The sequence below is a fragment of the Cyanistes caeruleus genome, unplaced genomic scaffold, assembly GCF_971803275.1.
Source record: "Cyanistes caeruleus unplaced genomic scaffold, bCyaCae1.hap1.1 HAP1_SCAFFOLD_153, whole genome shotgun sequence".
NCBI classification, from domain to species: domain Eukaryota; kingdom Metazoa; phylum Chordata; class Aves; order Passeriformes; family Paridae; genus Cyanistes; species Cyanistes caeruleus.
In genome coordinates this window covers 12,208-26,693 of record NW_028255946.1, presented here as the reverse complement: position 1 = coordinate 26,693, position 14,486 = coordinate 12,208, and the positions used below count along the sequence as shown (strand labels likewise).

The 14,486-nt window shown below is 53.0% G+C and overlaps 2 protein-coding genes across 2 annotated transcripts; both read right to left on the bottom strand.

The window, feature by feature from the left end:
- Nucleotides 1-200: 200 nt before the first annotated feature.
- On the bottom strand, nucleotides 201-3,116 carry LOC147645861 (uncharacterized). Its single transcript, XM_086874177.1, has 6 exons — nucleotides 2,295-3,116; nucleotides 2,003-2,158; nucleotides 1,743-1,844; nucleotides 1,270-1,372; nucleotides 933-989; nucleotides 201-642 (listed from the first exon to the last, which is right to left on the bottom strand). The coding sequence occupies exons 1-6, from the start codon at nucleotides 2,397-2,399 to the stop codon at nucleotides 443-445; spliced, it is 723 nt and encodes a 240-aa protein (XP_086730303.1). The 5' UTR covers nucleotides 2,400-3,116; the 3' UTR covers nucleotides 201-442.
- A 5,274-nt stretch (nucleotides 3,117-8,390) lies between these two features.
- Nucleotides 8,391-12,780, bottom strand: LOC147645860 (uncharacterized). The gene is made up of 9 exons (XM_086874176.1): nucleotides 12,479-12,780; nucleotides 12,052-12,123; nucleotides 11,790-11,861; nucleotides 11,601-11,702; nucleotides 11,249-11,392; nucleotides 10,808-10,879; nucleotides 10,403-10,504; nucleotides 9,607-9,772; nucleotides 8,391-9,075 (listed from the first exon to the last, which is right to left on the bottom strand). Exons 1-9 carry the CDS (start codon nucleotides 12,573-12,575, stop codon nucleotides 8,850-8,852), a joined length of 1,053 nt encoding a protein of 350 aa, XP_086730302.1. The 5' UTR covers nucleotides 12,576-12,780; the 3' UTR covers nucleotides 8,391-8,849.
- Nucleotides 12,781-14,486: the final 1,706 nt, after the last annotated feature.

The following is a 14,486-nucleotide window of genomic DNA, read 5'->3' as shown; positions in this document are numbered from 1 at the left end:
GCAGCAGGACACAGATGGCGCTTCCTGCCTGCCACAGGGCTTGTGGCTTCAGCACAACCACCAAAGGCCAAGGGGCTTCTGGCCATTTCCCCTGCACCACTGCATGCCCTGGCAGGTTGCTGAACACAAGAACCCTTTTCCCTCTCTTCCCCTATGCCCCGCACACCCTGGGCAGCAAAAGAAAGGTCTTGGGACTCTTGTGGTTTATAACATATCCTATATTATTTACATACTAGATGGAAACGAAACGAAGAAAAGAACAATCTCTATGAAACAAAAATTAAAGATGGCCCATGTGGCCCCAGAAGACAGAGCCTCTCAGCCCTAACATTATCTATATTATTTACATACTAAAAAGAAGAGAAAAAAGGAAAAGAACAACCCTTATGAAATAAAAAATCCTGTCTTGCCCATGTCGCCCCTGAAGACAAAACGTCTCAGGTCAGCTTTGAGTACACCTCCAGCAGCGCAGCCAGCCCAAGCCCGACAGACGAGGCCGTGTCCTCCATGCCCTAAGGATTTGGTCTTGCATCCTCTGGAGGATGGAGTATCGGGCACTCTGGATGGCCCGGAGGACATACAGCGTTTCAAGTGCCAGGTCTGACACGGCACCGCTTCTGTCCTCCGTCAGGCGTTCGAGGGCTGCAAGAGAGACGAACAGAGCCACGGTCAGATTCCAGAGCTGTGGGGGCCCAGCGAGAGCCCCCTGCCAGGGCCATGCCAGCCGGCTCTTGCCTTGGCCAGGAGGGAGCAGGGACCAAGGGGGTCAGCCCGAAGCTGCTGGCCACAAATGCCCCACGCGGCCCTGAAATCTCGCTGTGCTCTGCCCACGCCGCCCCTCACCGGCACAGGGAGCAGAGCCCTCCACAGCCTGGCCAGGGCTTGCAGCTGCCCCCAACAGCCACCGCTGTCAGCCCGCTGCCGTGGCTCACCTCTGCACAAGACCTGGAGCTCTGCGTGCTGCCCCCTCAGCTGCTCCCCGGCCATCCCTGAGAACACAGAGCCTGTCAGGGTCCCAGCAGCACAGCTCCCTGACAGCGGCGCTGCCAGCCCTGTGGCCACACGGCCTCTTGCCCCGGAAGGGCTCAGCCCGGGCCCTTGCCGCATCCTGACTCAGCCCAAGGGCACGGCTGCCAGAGGCCGGCAGCAGCAGCCCCGAGGGCAGCCGGGGATCCAGGGCGCCGGGCCCGGGTGCCGCTGCCGGGGCAGCAGCCGGGGCTGGGGCCGAGCTGCGGCGGGGCGGGGAGGGAGCCCGGGCTCGAGACTCACCGATGACCCTGATGGCCGCCGCTCTCAGGGTCTCCTGTGGGTCCTGCAGGTACTGCAGGGCCCGGCGCAGGTGCTCGGCCAAGGGGATCCTGTTGTCTGCCAGCTGGAGAGAGCGGCAGGAGGGAAGGGTTGGCGCGGGCTCTGTCCCTCGGCCGGGCGCTGCTGCCTGCGGCCAGCCCCGGCCTCCCGTGCCCGGCCAGCCCTGAGGTCCGGCCAGCAGCCGCTGGCGCCGGGCTCTGGAGGGGGCAGAGGGCCGGCTGCTGTCCGTGGAGCCGCGGTGCTGGCCCGGCCCGCAGCCCCGCTGGGCCGGGGCTCCATCGGCACCCGGCTCGGGGCCACAGGGGGCTGGAGAAGAAGCCGTGCGGCCCCCGGGTGCAGCAGTGGGCAGGGGCACAGCTGCCAGCCCCACACACTGAGCACCGGGGCCAGGGGGCTTCTCTAGCCTGAGGCTGGCACTTCCAGGCCGTCCTTACCACGAGCCTGGCAAACTTCCACAGTTTCTCCTTCCTCACAGCTTTTTCCAGGTCTGGCCTCTTCAGAAAGCCAGCCGCACGAAGGAGCTTTGTCCGAGAGGCCTGGGGAGCAGCAGAGAGCCGCAAATGGCCCCACAAGGCAGGGCACAGGAGTGTCCCAGTGCCAAGGGCTGGAGGAGGCTGCAGCCTGCAAGCCTGCGTCAGGGCAGGAGGCAGCTGAGCCCCCTGCCAAGGCGCAGCAGCAGCCCAGGAGTCCTCACCTCTGCCACATGCCGATTCTCATCTTGGCAGTGGAAAAAGAGTGGGAGCAGGCTCTGGTACACTCGTTCCTTCAGGGGCTTTCTTCCTTCTTCTTCTGCCGAAGACATCACTCTTCGAAGGAGAGACATGGAGAGCAGCTGCACCTGGCTATGGGGCTGTATGAAAGAATGGATGGAAAAATGACCTCATCATTGGCTTCTTGTGGCTCACATTGGCGCAGGCCTGCAAATGCACAGGACACAAAGTGTCCGGGCAGCAGGCAGTGGCCGTGGCTGGGGCACAGAGCCTTACATTGTCCAGGAGTTTCAGGAGCGGCTCAACCAGCTGCAGGGCCCTGCGCCAGGATATTGGGGTGTCTTCTTTCAGGAAAATATGGCTCAGGAGGGCAATGCTCATCCTGGCCACGTCACTGTCAAAGTGACACCGCGGCCCAGCAGCGAGTCGATCCTGTAGTGCTGCTGCAGGGCCTGCTGCGCCTTCCCTGGGGAAGAGACGCTGCCGTCAGCGCTCGGCCTGGGGCCAGGAACGGTCCCCGAGCGCTCCCCGACCTCCCCGGGCCGGGCATTCGCAGGCGTTCCCTCATTGGAACGCGACAGTGGCGGAGCTCAGGCCCGGGAAGCCGCAGCGGAGGCGGCGACAGCGGCCGCGCCGTCTGTGTCCTCCGCGGGCCCCAGGAGGAGCCGGGGCCGGGGCCCGAACCAGAACCGGAACCGGAGCCTGCATCGGGGCTGGGGCCGAGGGCAGGGCAGGTGGAGCCAAAGGGTGGCAATGCCACCCCAGCCCCAGGCACTGATGCCCGCCCAGCACAGCCAGAGACCCAGGCAAAGAGGAGACCTCCACGGGACGGGTGGGGACGGGGACGGGGACAGGGACAGGGACAGGGACGGGGACGGGGCAGCCCCACCTGCGGCCGGGGGTGGGCCGGGGGCATGGCCCAGCCGGGCACGGGGAGAGGGAGGCTTGGAGAGGAGGGGGCACCGGGAAAGGGAGACCGGGAGAGGATGCGGGACTGCGGGAGAGGGAGAGGATAGACAGAAAATTGCTAAATTCTCTTCTTGCCGCGGCTGCCGCTGCTGCCGCTGCTGCCGCTGCTGCCGCTGCAACTGAAGCACCGGGGCCGTTTGTCCCCGTGTCCGTTTGTCCGTTGCCTGCACGGCCCCGCGCCGAGCCCCGCGCTCCCCGGGCAGCCCCTGAGCCTGGCCAAACATGGGAACTTTGCCCTGGTGAGCCAAGAGCCAGAGTCTGGACTCCCGCACAGGGACACAGCAATGCCCTTGGCTGCTGCTGTGCCTTGTCCCTGCTGAGCGTCAAACACTGACTGAGCACATTCCCTGAATGCAGAATTTGTACCTGAGCCAAGCACTGCACTTGTGTCTCCAGCATTGCTTTCCAAGGAAAACAGGGCAAGGCAAACTGGCTATAGCTGATGGTATTTTACAGTGTCTAAAACTTGCCAAGTCTCAAATCTTAGAGGTGAGATCCATTTGGAATGAATGGGATGGAGAAACAGTGCAAGATGGAAAAGGGGAACATAAAAATAAATAGAGAAAAATAGAGAAAAACATATTGGTTGTTTCTTTTGATTTTATTTTCATTTCTTTAAAAAGCTGTTTCAATTTTCCCAGAATTTTCTCCACAGTCCCGTCTGTTCTTTCCAAAAACCTGTCCTGGAGAACGAGGCGCAGCTCCTGTCACAAGATGTGCCCCCAGCTGCAGCTTCTCTTGGCTCCCCACACTGTGAGTGCAGCACAACTCTTGCAGCAAAGCAGGACAAATGGTTGAAGAACCTGACAACTTGTTCTTTCTTTTCCTTGTGCACTGGGGAGTTGTGCCATTGCTAAGGTTTTCATCGTTACTCTTCTAGCCAAAGAAAACATGATGAGGTACCAGGAATTGTGAGGGAATACAAGCCTGGCTGAATGTGGAGAAAGAATCTCCAGAGCCTGCAGCCAGCAGTGGAGAGCTCATCATTCCAACAGCCCCATGGACATGTTGAAAGTGATCTGGAACATGAAAATGAGCTGACAGAGAGAGTTTGTTTCTGTGTTCAGTTGAGATGATTCTATATCTTTTGCAGTGGTAGAAATCAAGAGCACAATCAGTGGATGATAAGCACCAGAACATGATAAGCTGGACCTCCCAGTGGATGAAAGAAAGACAGTGAAAAGGAGAAATGCAGGGAATGACTTGGTGAACTTTGTGTGTAAGAAGGGTAATTTTTCCTAATAATTCCCAATTCATTCCCTTTGCTTTTATCCTTTTAACAAGACCAATTGCATCTCCGATTCCCCAGGAAATGAGAACCCTGAACTTGTGGAACTGCCTGAAAGGTGCCCTGTTCCTTTTTCTTCTGCTGCTCAGAAGAAACAATGAAGTGAATTGGGAAGTTCTGGTTTTTCTTTCTCCTGGTGGATTTTTTCATTTTATTTGCCACTGTGGAGGCAATTTCTGTGATGGTCTCTGTCAGTTGATTCTATTTCAGCAGCAGCAGCAGCAACAGGGCTGTGTTTGAGCACTGCAAATGTGACCTGTGTGGCTTTAATTCCCCTCGACTTAGTGCTCAGGGACTTGGGAGCATTTTAATGTCTGCTACTCATGATGCCTGAAACAAAAATCCTGAGTTCCCCATCACAAAAGCACAGTGGGTAGCAGTGATTGGAAGAGGCAATTGCAGCTGTACTGCTAAAATTCAGGTGGCAAGCAGAAGAGGGGCAAGAGCAGCCAGGATCTAAAACTGCCAAGACAAATGTAGGTTAAATAATTTTGTGGGACTTTTCTCAAATTTTGTGGGATTCTTCTGAAATTTTGTGGGATTTTGAGCAGATTTAAATAATTTTGTGGGATCTTTCTTTCTAAATATATTTTGTGGGAATTCTGAGGTATTTTTCTTGAATTTTGTGAGATTTTTGTGGAATTTAGTGGAAATTTGAGGAGATTTTGTGGGATGTTTCTGGAATTTGGTGGGGTTTTGAGAAGATTTAGGGAACTATGTGGGATTTTTTCATAATTTTGTAGGATATTAAGGAGACTTGAATTTTGAGGGATTTTTTTAGAATTTTTTGAGATTTTGAGGAGACAGGAAGAATTTTGAGGAATTTTTCTGGAATTTTGTGGAAATATGTGGAGATTTTGTGGGATGTTTCTGGAATTTAGTACAGTTTGGGGAAATTCTAGGAATTTTTTTTAGTTTTTGCAATTTTGTTGAGATTTTTTTGAGTTTTATGGGATTTTGCCAAAGTTTAAATAATTTTATGAGATTTTTCTGGAATCTTGAGGGATTTTGAAGAGACTTGAAGAATTTTGTGGGATTTTTCTTAGATTTTGTGGAATTTTGTAGAGATTTGGTGGGATGTCTCTGGAATTGGAGGGGTTTTGAGAAGATTTAGGGAATTGTGTGGGATTTTTCTGTATTTTTGTGGAATTTCTCTTGAATTCTGTAGAATTTGGAGGAGACGTGAAGAATTTTGATGCATTTTCCTTGAATTTTGTGGAGATTTGTGGAGATTTTTTGGGATGCTTCTGGAATTTTGTGGGATATTGAAAAGATTTAGGGAATTTTGGGGGATTTTTCATGAATTTTGTGGAAATATGTGGAGGTTTTTGAGATGGTTCATGAATTTGGTAGGGCTTTTTCATGGAGTGACTTTACCTTTAAGATAGCTTTGGGAGCTGGGAGGAAGTTGGAGCTGCGAGAGGCTGATGGGAGTCTTTTCTTGTGACCAATTATTGGTCATTTCTAAGAACTGACAGCAGTTTTGACCACTGAAAAGTGAGATCAACTTGTGAACACCACCTTGAGATGTAAAGCCAGGGCTCTCTTGTTCTCTTTGGTTTCTGGCTTCTGACGAGGTAACAGGCTCTGTCTCGGCCTCCTCCCGCCTCCAGGCCGGACAAGGCCGCAGAGGGCGGGGGGGGAGAAACGGAGCCGGCCGGCCTGGCTTGGTTTGCAGTTTCTGCTGCTGGACTGAAACCTGACACCATCAACATCTGCAGCTTTCCAAGACTTTAACTCTTTTACTACCTGGATAAAACATACAGATTACTCCTTTTTCCCAGAGAGACAGAGACAGACAATCAACATGAAAAAGACATCATAAAACTACCAAAGACAGTGAGGAAAAGAGTTAAGTTTTAGATGGGGAAGAGAGAATAAGGAGATGCTTTATGAGCTGAAATATTTGTCGGTTAAAGCTATGGGGATGGACAATAGTGTCCTGAAAAAACTCCTTTAATTCATGACAGAGTATATTGGGAGGAATGGAGTGTTCAAAGTGTGGATTTTGAGCAAGAGGTGGAGTAATTGTGATACAGTGAGGTGCTGGAACAGAGCGGGGAGAAGTAATAGTTGAAGATTTAATGCATTTTGAGAGGCAAAGAGAAAACTTCTGTTTCCAGGGAAGCTCACAGAGACAGATGAAGAGAACTTTTGCCTTTGAATAACTCATCCTTAAAAATGCCATCCCTAGATTCATTGACCCATACACACCTCAGAGTGATGTGAAATGGGAGGAGTGAACTGGTGACAGATTTCTGGGCAGCTGGCATCAGGAAAATAGAAAACTATAACAGAAATGGTTTTCTTGTGAAAAACTCCATAGATTAGCAGAAGACTTCTTTTACTATACAAAGTCTGATGAAAAGACTCTAACAGGAATTGGGACTGTTTTAAACACCAAAGTTCCAAAGTTTTTTGTCTCTATGTTATCATGTGAACAAGAGAATGGTGGGTAGTGGGGGTTAAAAGTGTTTTCTGGAAGTTTTTTCTGGTGTTCTTATTCTTGTAGTTTTATTAATAAACTTTATTTATTTCTTTGACGTTTTGAGCCTGTTTTGCTCTTGTTCTAATCCATATCTCATAGGAAGAAATAAGTGAGTTTTCTAGTAATTTTTTTTAGTTACTGCTTTAAAACCACGACACTTACTCTATTCCTTTTAAGTTTTAAGCATCTTTTGCCCTTCTCATAATCCACATCTCACAGCAAGAAATGAATAAGTTTTCCAGTGATTTTTGAACTAATGCTTTAAAACCACGACAGGTGTAACAGGGAGGAGGAAATTGGGGCTGTCACTGCTGTGGTGTCAGAGAGAGTGGAACACTGGGGCTGTTACTGCTGTGGTGTTTGATATATTGACATTTAAAAAAAAAGAGAAACAGCTATGGAAGTTAAGGTTGCTGGAGGCTGATGGGAGTTTTTCCTCCTGGCCAGTAACTGGCCATTTCTGAGAACTGACGGTAGTTTTAACCATTGAAGAGTGACATCAACCTGTGAACACCACCCTTTAAACCTTAATCCCAGGAATTTCTCTTTCTCTTTGGTTTCTGGCTTTTGAAGAGGTCACAGGGCTCCGGTTCAGCCTCCTCCCCCCAAGTCTGACAAGGGCACGGGGGGAGCAGGGCTGGCCGGAGTTCTGCGGTTCCCAGCAGGGGATGGAGACTATGAAATGACAGGAGCCCCTTCCCAGAGGGAAGTACTCCCATCTGTACTACTGGACTGCCCTGACTGTCAATCTTTGACTTCTTCAAAGGGTCATTGCTAAACAAAACCTTGGTTTTGCCTGCTGACATTGCTGGTCAGGTGGTGTCCCAGGAGATGCTCTTGATGGTTTCCTCTTTTCCTGGTCATGGCACTGGAGGAGGTGCAGGCCCAGGTGATGCCACTGAAGGAAATGTGCCCTCATCCCAGGGACGCTCAACACGGACTCCCCCAGCCCCTCAGTGCCCCGCTGCTGGTCACAGCAGCCCCTGCCTGGCTCCTGCCACCCACACTCTGGTCAGCCCTGCCTGCTCCTGGACATGGAGCTCAGCCAGGGCTGGTGCTGTGTGGGCTTTGCTGGTGGTACCAGCCAGACACTGGGGTGAGAGCTCCATCTCTTTATTGGAACTGAAGAGCTGTGCTGGGCCCTGCCCTGGCAGGAGGGACCCACCTTCAGTCCAGGCCACAGAGCAGGGCGGGTCCCTTCAGGGACACAGGGCCTTGCTGTGGGTGCTGGCAGCATCTGCACAGCAGCAAGCTGGTAATGCAGCTGTGCCAGGGACATTGGGCATGGGCATGGAGATGTGAAATGTGTGGTGCAGGTGTCCCTGAGGGAGGTGTTTGGCCTTTCTTGTGAAGCTGCAGAGGGGCACCTATTGAGAGAGGAGATGGCTGAGGTCCCAGCTGCAGCTGGCACACAGGGACCCTCCTGCACAGCGGGAGATTCTCACTGTGCTCAAAGATTCCCTCTGAAGCCTAAGAGGGGAGCTTGTCAGAAGTCCCGAAAAATATCTGGGGAAAGGTCTTAGGTTAGTTGTTGAGACGAGGTAAAAATCTCCAGCGGGAAAAGAGCCTCTCCAGTAGGCTGGGTGTTTTGGGGTGTCTTAGTTCTTCCTAGAATAAAGATTACCAATTGACTGCAATTTCAGTTTTTATTCTAGATGTGTAAAAATGTTCCAAGATTTTCTGAATTCTAAAACTACCTTGAAAAATACAGAACTACTATGGAAATAATAATCTATAATTGTAGATTTCTTTCTACAAAAAATATTTCTAAATATTTCTAAAAATTTCAAATTTCTAAAAATGAAAAGCAAAGGCAAAACGAGGTCGCCTTTTCAGAATTCTAAAACTAATTTGAAAAATCCTAAACAACTGTGAATATTGGGAAGAAACATTTGGGGATTACTTGCTACCAACAATATCTCTAAAGGGTTCTAAAAATTTCTAATTTCTACAAATGAAAAACAAAGTCAACATGGTGCCCCATGCCCGGCTGCTGCCTGCCCAGCCAAGGCTGTGGCCAACCAAGCAGCTGTGCCAGTGCTGGTGGTACCAGCCAGAGCCCAGAGCAGAAGCCCAAAGGTGTTGCTCAAGCCCTTCCCTGGCAGGAGGGGCCCACATTCAGGCCTGGCCAGGCACCAGGGCCAGCACCTGCAGGGACAGAGGGTCCTGTTCTGGGTGGTGGCGGCACAGCAATAAGCTGATAATGGAGCTGTGGCAGGGACAACGGACACTGGCTTGCAGATGGAGGATGAGAGGTGCAGGTCTCCCAGACTAACGTGTTTGGCAGGACATCTGGAGGTGCAGAGGTGCTCCTGTGGAGAGAGGAGGTGGCTGAGGCCCCCAGCTGCCGCTGGCACGCAGGGACCCTCCTGCACAGCAGGGCCCAGAGCGGCCAAGGCTCCCCAGCACGGCTGGAGCTGCTGGCACAGCTTGGCCCAGCTGGACAGCTGCCCCTCAAGGCCCCGGCGAGCAGGGGATGGCTCTGGGCAGGGTCCCTGGCCAGGAGCGGGCCCCAGAGCGCCTCTGCCTTTCAAGGGCAATCTCGTCCCCGCTCTTTCTCCTGCCCACCTTGCTTTGCCTCTGCCCGCTGCTCCTGGGGCTGCTCTTGGCCAGGCAGCCTCAGTGGCAGCCAGCACTGGCTGCAGCCCCAGCGGGCTCCCCAGGACAAGGCCCAGCAATTAAGAGGCCAATTAAAGGCCTGGGCAGCAGCAGAACTCTTGGCAGAGTTATTTGGACAACCACTGACTATCTACAGGTCCACAGCAGACTCACTGAGAATGTTTCTATTCTACAATAGACTTTCAGAAGAAGCTGTTTGAGGGAAAGATGAACAAAACACTCACCGTTTTGTCTTCCAGCAATACCAGATTCCAACACCACATAAAACGAAGAAATGCACCAAAAAAATCAGGCCTGCCATTACTTCTGGCCAACAGCGTGTTCCCTGACAGAAACCTCTTCTGATGTCCTTCTGGGAATTGGGAACACGTGTTGTGGTGCTGGCTGCATCTGTGGGAGCAATGGGCAGTGAGAGCCCGTGCTGTGCTGCGCTGCTGAGCTGGCAGCACGGTGGGAATGTCCAGGATGTTCTCTGTTTCCCCCAGAGCTGGGACCTGCAGGCACCTTGTTGGCCCTTGGCACAGGCTGTGCCACCCAACAAAGCCCAGAAGGCCGGGAGCAGAGCCCGGGGGACAGCACAGCTGCTTGGGCAGTGGCTCCTTCCAGGGACACAGGCCAAACCCATCCCTGAGCAGCCACTGCCACCCCTGAGCCTCCCTTCTCCATGACATCTCCCCCAGCCCAAGGGGACAGAGCCAGGGCCTGTCAGGGGCCAGTGCAGCCCCTGCCCAGTTGGGAGCCAGGGCTGGCTGTGGCCCTGGGCTCGTGGCAGGGCTCCCGCTCGGGGCTGCTCCTGTGCCTCGGGCCTCTGGGCGCTCACGGCTACCTCTGGGAGCAGCTGCAGTAGGATAGATGTTGGTGCATGAGTCCCATTTCCCAGGAGCTGGAAACGAGCTCCAGAGGCCTGGAAGCTGAGGTGCCTCCAGCTTTGGCTGCTGCTGGGTCATGCAAGGGCCAGCCCTAGGGGAAGAGCTGCTGGCACACAGCCCCGCCAAGGGCTGAGCCCAGCACAGCAATTACCTCCTGTGTCTGGGCCTGTGCCTGGCATCGCCTTCTTTCCTGCCAATGAGCCACTGCTTCCTCTGGGAAACGTCTCCACCTGCATGGTCTTTTGGTCCATCCCTTGAGAAAGGAAGAGGCACAGCTGAACCAGATGGAGAAGTTCTTGATTTGGGTGCTGGCATTTTCAGGACCTCATGCTTGTCAAATATGGGGATAAGGTTCAAAAAATGCCTTGGCTTTTGGGCCAGGGCCAGGGCCCTCCCTCCTCCAAAAAGCTGCCAATTCTGAGCAGTAGTGAGGGGATCGTGCAGGGTGAGGGCACACACGTGCACGGCTCTGTCCTGACACCTGCAGCGATGCTGCCCTGGCTGAGCTTTGGGCTCTGAGCTGGCAGCTCTCCCAGGGGGAAAGGCCTTCACCTACCCTCGCCATCTCCCAGAGTCTCAGTCCTGGACGTGGGTTGGGAAGCCAGATCACCTTCACCAAGAGGCTTGGCTGCAAGGAAAGGCAGGACAGAAGAGCTCCTGTGCATCTGTAGGAGATCCTCAGGCTCCCTGGGGCTGGCAAAGGAGCTGGACAAGGCACAGCCCTGGGGCACAGCCCCTTCCCTCTCTGCTCCTCTCCGTGGCTGCACAGAGCACATGGAAGGAGACACTGGCATTGCACATGGGAAGAAGATTGACAGCTAAATGCTCCTTCCTCCCACTGACAGCGATGCTGTGGGATCACTCAGGGCTCCAGAAGGGAGCAGGGCAAGGCTTCCAGAATCCTTCAGCCCTGAGATTATGTTAAGGCATATGGCACATGAGTGAGCTCTTGCCACCTTGACATTATTCCATCAGGAAAAGCACATTGAGAACTTGCCTCGAACATTCTCCAAGTCTTGCCAGCTGTCATCTAGCTGGGCTTCCAGATAATCCATGTCCTGATCCCAGTCTAGAAGCCAGTACAGATCAGAGCCACGTCCATGGTGCGCTGGGATCCACTTCTGCCTTGGGGTAGTGGGCACTGCAAGGGGTTTGGGTTAGATCATGAGTACCAGATGTCAGTGGACATGGCCAAAGCTGCAGAGGGGCCTGGGGAGCTCTGGGCTGGCTCTGGTCACTCTCCACCCTCTTTGCAGTCCCTGTGCAACATCCCTGGTGGGGGGTGACAGGGCCAGAGCAGGGGTCCTGGCTGCTGAGTCTCAGGAGAAGGCTGAGGGACATGGTCCCACCTTGTCCTCCCTGCAGCATTTCCTTCAGCATTTGCCTCATGGGTTTTGATGGCACATGGAGTTTCTGGTGTCCTGCAGCTTTGTTCTTTCCACTTGGAGGACCTTAAGAGAAAACAGTTTCCCTTTGCAGGAATGGATCTCAGAAAACCAGTGCTCAGCCTGTGGGGTCAGGAGGGACACACCACTCACCCCTGCGATGGGAGCCGGGCTTGCGTACAGTTACCAACCCAGGAGCTGGGAAAGTCCTGCCTGCAGACACACCTGTAACTCAACAGCCACAGAAGCTTCTGTCACCTCTGCTCATCTGCACAGGCAGCACTGAGCCACGGGAGAGGTGAGGGGATGGCAAAGGGCAAGGGCACACACGTGTATGTCTCTGTTCTGACACCTGCAGTGGTGCAAGGATATTTAAACTGCTTATTCTGCCAGGAAAGGACCATTGAGAACTTACCTCCAGCATTTCTCAAGTGTTTCAAGCTGTCATCCAGCAGGGCCTCTGGATAATGCAAGTTGTGATTCCAATCTAGAAGGGAGCCCAGATCAGAACCCTGCCATGGTGTGCTGAGATCCCCTTCTACTTTTGACAACTGGGCACTGCAAGGGTGTTGGGTAAGACCCTGGGTGCCAAATGTCAAATAACATGGCCAAAGCTGCAGAGGGGCCTGGGGAGCTCTGGGCTGGCTCTGGTCACTCTCCAGCCTCTTTGCAGGCCCTGTGCAACATCCCTGCAGAGGCAGCAGGACCAGCCCAGGGCCCCTGGGGACTCTCTCCCTCCCACAGAGGAAAGCCTCCCTAAAGGCCTGTGGAAAACCATCCCCAACTCTTCCCAGGAGAAGGAAGTGCTGTCCCAGGAAAGGGAAGCCAGGCCGCGGGCTCACCTGCTCCCTGTGCTCGCTGCGGAGCAGCCTGGGCAGCCCTGTCAGGCAGGGCCACTGCCAGGAGGAGCAGGAGGAGGAGGCGCAGAGCAAAGGCCATGGTGCCTTGCCCTCTGCCAGTCCTGCAGCTCTTGCTGCCACCACTGTCCTGACACCGCTGTCCCAATGTCAGCACCGCTGCTGCCGCCGCCGCTGCTGCCGCAACAGTCGTGGTCAAGGACTGACTGCTCGGTCCTCGTGGTGCTGTGCAACCACGGGGCTCTGGGACCTCTGTGACCTCAGAGCCTGCTGTCACCTCAGCCTGCTGTCACCCCACAGGCTGCTGTGACCTCATGGCCAGGGTGGAATTGTGTGGGGAGTGGGATCTGCCTTCTTCACCAGGGAGCTCAACCTGCCCAGCAGCTCTGTCCAAGGGCTATGACAGGGTCCCAGCCCAGCTGATCCCACAGGCTGGGGGATGAAGGGATGGAGAGCAGCCCTGCTGAGAAGGACTTGTGGCTGCTGCAAGGAGAGAGGCTGGACATGAGCCAGCCATGTGCCTCCAAAGGAGGCTGCCCAGCAGCTTGAAGGAGGTGATTCCACCACCCCTCTGCTCTGGTGTGAGCCCACCTGGAGTACTGCATCCACCTCTGGGTGCCCAGCACAGAAAGGACATGGTCCTGTTGGAGCTAGTCCAGAGGAGGGACAGAATGCTCTGAGGGCTGGAGCCCCTCTGCTTTGGAGACAGGCTGGGATAGCTGGGGGTGTTCAGCCTGGAAGAGGGAAGGCTCCACGCAGACCTGATTGCTACCTTTCAGTACTTTAAGGGAGCTTTTAGAAAAGACAGGACAGAATTTTTAGTAGGGCCTGTTGTGACAAGACTGAGGGGGAATGTTTTCAATCTAAAAGACAGTAAATTCAGACTAGACCTAATGAAGATGTTTTTTACACTGTGGGTTTTGAAACCCTGGCACAGGTTGCCCAGAGAGGTGGGCATCCATCCCTGCTGACATTCAAGCTCATGCTCTGAGCAACCTGATCCAAAGGTGTCCCTGCTCACTGCAGGGCACTGCACTAGATGGCCTTTAAATGTCCCTTCCAAGCCAAGCCATTCTGTGCTGCTGTGCACCAGTAGAGCAGTGCTGGAATAATGCTGGGGTGATGGTGCTGGCACCTGTGTTTCGGTAGTTGTGCCATTTAGCTGTTGGCCAAGAGAGGATTGATGGGCTGCACAGTGAAGTCCGCAAAGAACAGTGTGCTCAAGGAGAAACAGGAGAGGAACAGGGCTTCCAGCTCAGATAAATGCCAGCATTTTGCTGCCCATTTCTTGTTAAGAAATAAAGCAATGTTCTGAAGATCCCTTCAGTGTGGGTGCACTATTGGCTGTATCAGTGCTTGTGTTCTGTAAAACAGGTGAGTTGTTACAGCTTCTTGCCCCATTTACCACTGATAAAACCCAAATACTGCATTGCTCCATGTCTCCTTTCTTCCAAGTAAAGGCAGATTTTGTTCATTCTTCAGTGGGACATATTCGTCTGTTGACAAGCAAATTCTTGCCATTCACACAATGTTGATTTGCTCTAATCACATTATAATTAAGACCTACCTCTCACTGTAATTAAGGCTGATGGATTGTGAGGCAAAGTGTTGCATCATTTGCCCTGGAGAGAGTTTTTCTCTAATTCAATGACATTTGAAGACAGCTGTAGCCTACCATACTTCTGGCATACTAGAAATGAAAAAACAGCCATGGAAACAGGCTGTTTTACCCTTTCCTCCTCCTCCTTCTCCAAGGTATTTTAATCCCTGAAGTCTGAGCTCTTCAGCTGCCTCACAAACATTGTTTTAATTCACACAGGTATCCATCAGGACAGTGGCTGTGAAGCTTGGAACAATGTAGGTTTAGAGCAGCAAAAATAATAATCCATTTCCCAGGTTAAGCCAAGCACTTCCCAAATAACTCTAGCTATCCTCAGGGATGTTTCCAAAAGTATCACAGTAAATGTTGGGAGTGGGGAGAGAATGTGAACAA

What these genes read in the sequence shown, in the direction of transcription:
- LOC147645861 (XM_086874177.1), bottom strand. Translation starts at nt 2,399, where the DNA reads ATGAGCATTGCCCTCCTGAGCCATATTTTCCTGAAAGAAGACACCCCA. An exon ending in GGCGGCCATCAGGGTCATCG is followed by an intron (nt 990 to 1,269) that starts GTGAGTCTCGAG and finishes CTGTGTTCTCAG; the next exon opens with GGATGGCCGGGGAGCAGCTG. An exon ending in GCTCCAGGTCTTGTGCAGAG is followed by an intron (nt 643 to 932) that starts GTGAGCCACGGC and finishes TCTCTCTTGCAG; the next exon opens with CCCTCGAACGCCTGACGGAG.
- LOC147645860 (XM_086874176.1), bottom strand. Translation starts at nt 12,575, where the DNA reads ATGGCCTTTGCTCTGCGCCTCCTCCTCCTGCTCCTCCTGGCAGTGGCC. An exon ending in GCAGCGAGCACAGGGAGCAG is followed by an intron (nt 12,124 to 12,478) that starts GTGAGCCCGCGG and finishes GCTCCCTTCTAG; the next exon opens with ATTGGAATCACAACTTGCAT. An exon ending in ACACTTGAGAAATGCTGGAG is followed by an intron (nt 11,862 to 12,051) that starts GTAAGTTCTCAA and finishes GTTGAGTTACAG; the next exon opens with GTGTGTCTGCAGGCAGGACT.